General features: G+C 40.5%; 1 protein-coding gene across 2 annotated transcripts in view; it reads right to left on the bottom strand.

Annotated features, from left to right (window-relative positions):
- LOC101845366 (ATP-dependent DNA/RNA helicase DHX36) overlaps window positions 1-1,954 on the bottom strand; it is a gene marked incomplete in the record, with an annotated part of 37,046 nt that overhangs the window by 6,456 nt on the left and 28,636 nt on the right. For both annotated transcript variants that reach the window (XM_013089488.2, XM_013089489.2), the window contains 2 exon segments: window positions 398-497; window positions 1,078-1,155. In XM_013089488.2, the coding sequence (XP_012944942.1) occupies window positions 398-497; window positions 1,078-1,155 (178 nt within the window).

The following is a 1,954-nucleotide window of genomic DNA, read 5'->3' as shown; positions in this document are numbered from 1 at the left end:
ACCCCCCCCCCCCTCCCCCCCACAACAAACAAAAAATGAATAAATAAATAAAAATATAAACCCCTGCCAAACATTCATCCCAAAGTCTTTGCAAACTTTGCCAGGTCTTGTGTTTTGATGATATGTGTCACTGTGTATGTACTAGAGGGTATCACCTACCACTATTTATAGTTTAGTTTAGTAAGAGTTTCACAGAATTTTCAACATAAATGGGTCAGGTTTAGTTTTAGTAAATGTTTTATGGCACTTGCATCAAAATCAGGTCATATAAGTGCCAAAGATTAGAGCAGTTACGAAAGAGTAGCATCCAAAGGAAAGAAGGAGGAGAGATAAGGATGACAGATGTTTGACAGGAAAGAAAAAGTGAACCGCAAGAGAGCACCGGCCAACCACCTACCACTGTTGATGTTGGCCGGACCATCCTTGGGATTCCGTGAGGCCACAAATCCTGTGTCGTGGAGAAGCTCAGCCAGCTGTTTCTTCATGTCTCGCAGCATCTGGAGCACACATATCATACATGGTCACTACAGCTACACACTGGTAAACACATACACACAGACACAGACATTACTACACACTGATAAACAAACACTTAAGAACTTATGAGCAACACACAAACAGCAGGAGTAACACATGACAACGGCAGGCAAACACACACACACACACACATTTAGTCACAGAGACACTTGGGCCCATTCATGCAAGCACAAGGGTCAGGGATATGGGGTGGATGCTAAATGGATAAAATGAAAAATTACGATTACGCTCCATAAAAAAAAAATACTTGAGCAAACCCGCAAGCATACACACACACACACATGCATGCATGCACACACACACAATTACTCATACACGCATACAAATACACACACATACACACACAGCCACAACGTCATAGATTCAAGAGCAAAAACACATTAAAAAAACCCCGATGTTCAGACATATCAAGAAGGGCTGCACCATTTGCTGGTATTATAATTATCATCCCAACTAATCGAAAGAAGTTCAAAACACATCAGAGTGCCAGTACGACACAGAAACAGACTGACAAACAGACAGGCAGACAGATTTACGTACCCGCAGCGTGTTGTCAGACAGGAAGTTCTCCCAGCAAAACTGTCCACTCTGTCCCCGTTTCTGGTTCTCCTCCCAGCCCTGGGGGTCAAGGACAAATCATGTGTCGTGATGAGGGGGAATCAGGCGCTCGTCAATTTTTGAGCATACGGATAATTAACATTATGTCCAAACTTGTTTACTAGTCTTACTTTTGATTTTTTCAAATTACCAATCTATCTTGAGTAGATGTCCGGATATTAGCAAATAAAGGAGGTGGGGGTCGCTTGGTGTCTGAGGCAAAATAAGTGAGAAAATAGGCACCATAGTTTGGTGGCTTACAAAGCTTGGGTGTCAATAAAAACAGTACATTTACATTGTTTGTGCCTTTGATCAACGTTTTAAAGTAAAACCCACACAAAATTGTGTTTTCAAATTGACAAAAGGGGTGATGACTCCAAAAATATTCAATATAAAAGGCTCAAAGGACAGAAACATGCTTGTTTCTCAGATTTCAGTACTTTGATGAGCGCCTGACTTCACCATGATGCCATATATATGGCTATAACCTTACCATCTCAAATACTTTTAAAAAAAAAAGAAATGTAATTTCTTTCTTATTATCTTCCAAAATTGCTAAAAAATTTGGGTAGTGCAGGATGTTCTTTCTATTTATAATAGAATTATCAATTGTAATTATGGTTGTGAATGGCACAATTTGAGACCAAAAAAGAATGTTTGACTTGATTTTTCGTTTAGATGGTTACAGGTGTACACCGGTGATATGAATAGGCTAGGGGTGTGCACATGAACTACTGTGTGTGTGTGTATGTACATGAGCATGTGTGTGTGTGTGGGTGTGTGTGTGGGTGCGTGTGCGTGTGTGTGTGTGTGTGTGCGT

Source organism: Aplysia californica, unplaced genomic scaffold, assembly GCF_000002075.1.
Source record: "Aplysia californica isolate F4 #8 unplaced genomic scaffold, AplCal3.0 scaffold00962, whole genome shotgun sequence".
Classification (NCBI taxonomy): Eukaryota; Metazoa; Mollusca; class Gastropoda; order Aplysiida; family Aplysiidae; genus Aplysia; species Aplysia californica.
The sequence above is the reverse complement of the archived record's forward strand: the minus strand, read 5'-3'. Positions and strand labels throughout refer to the sequence as shown.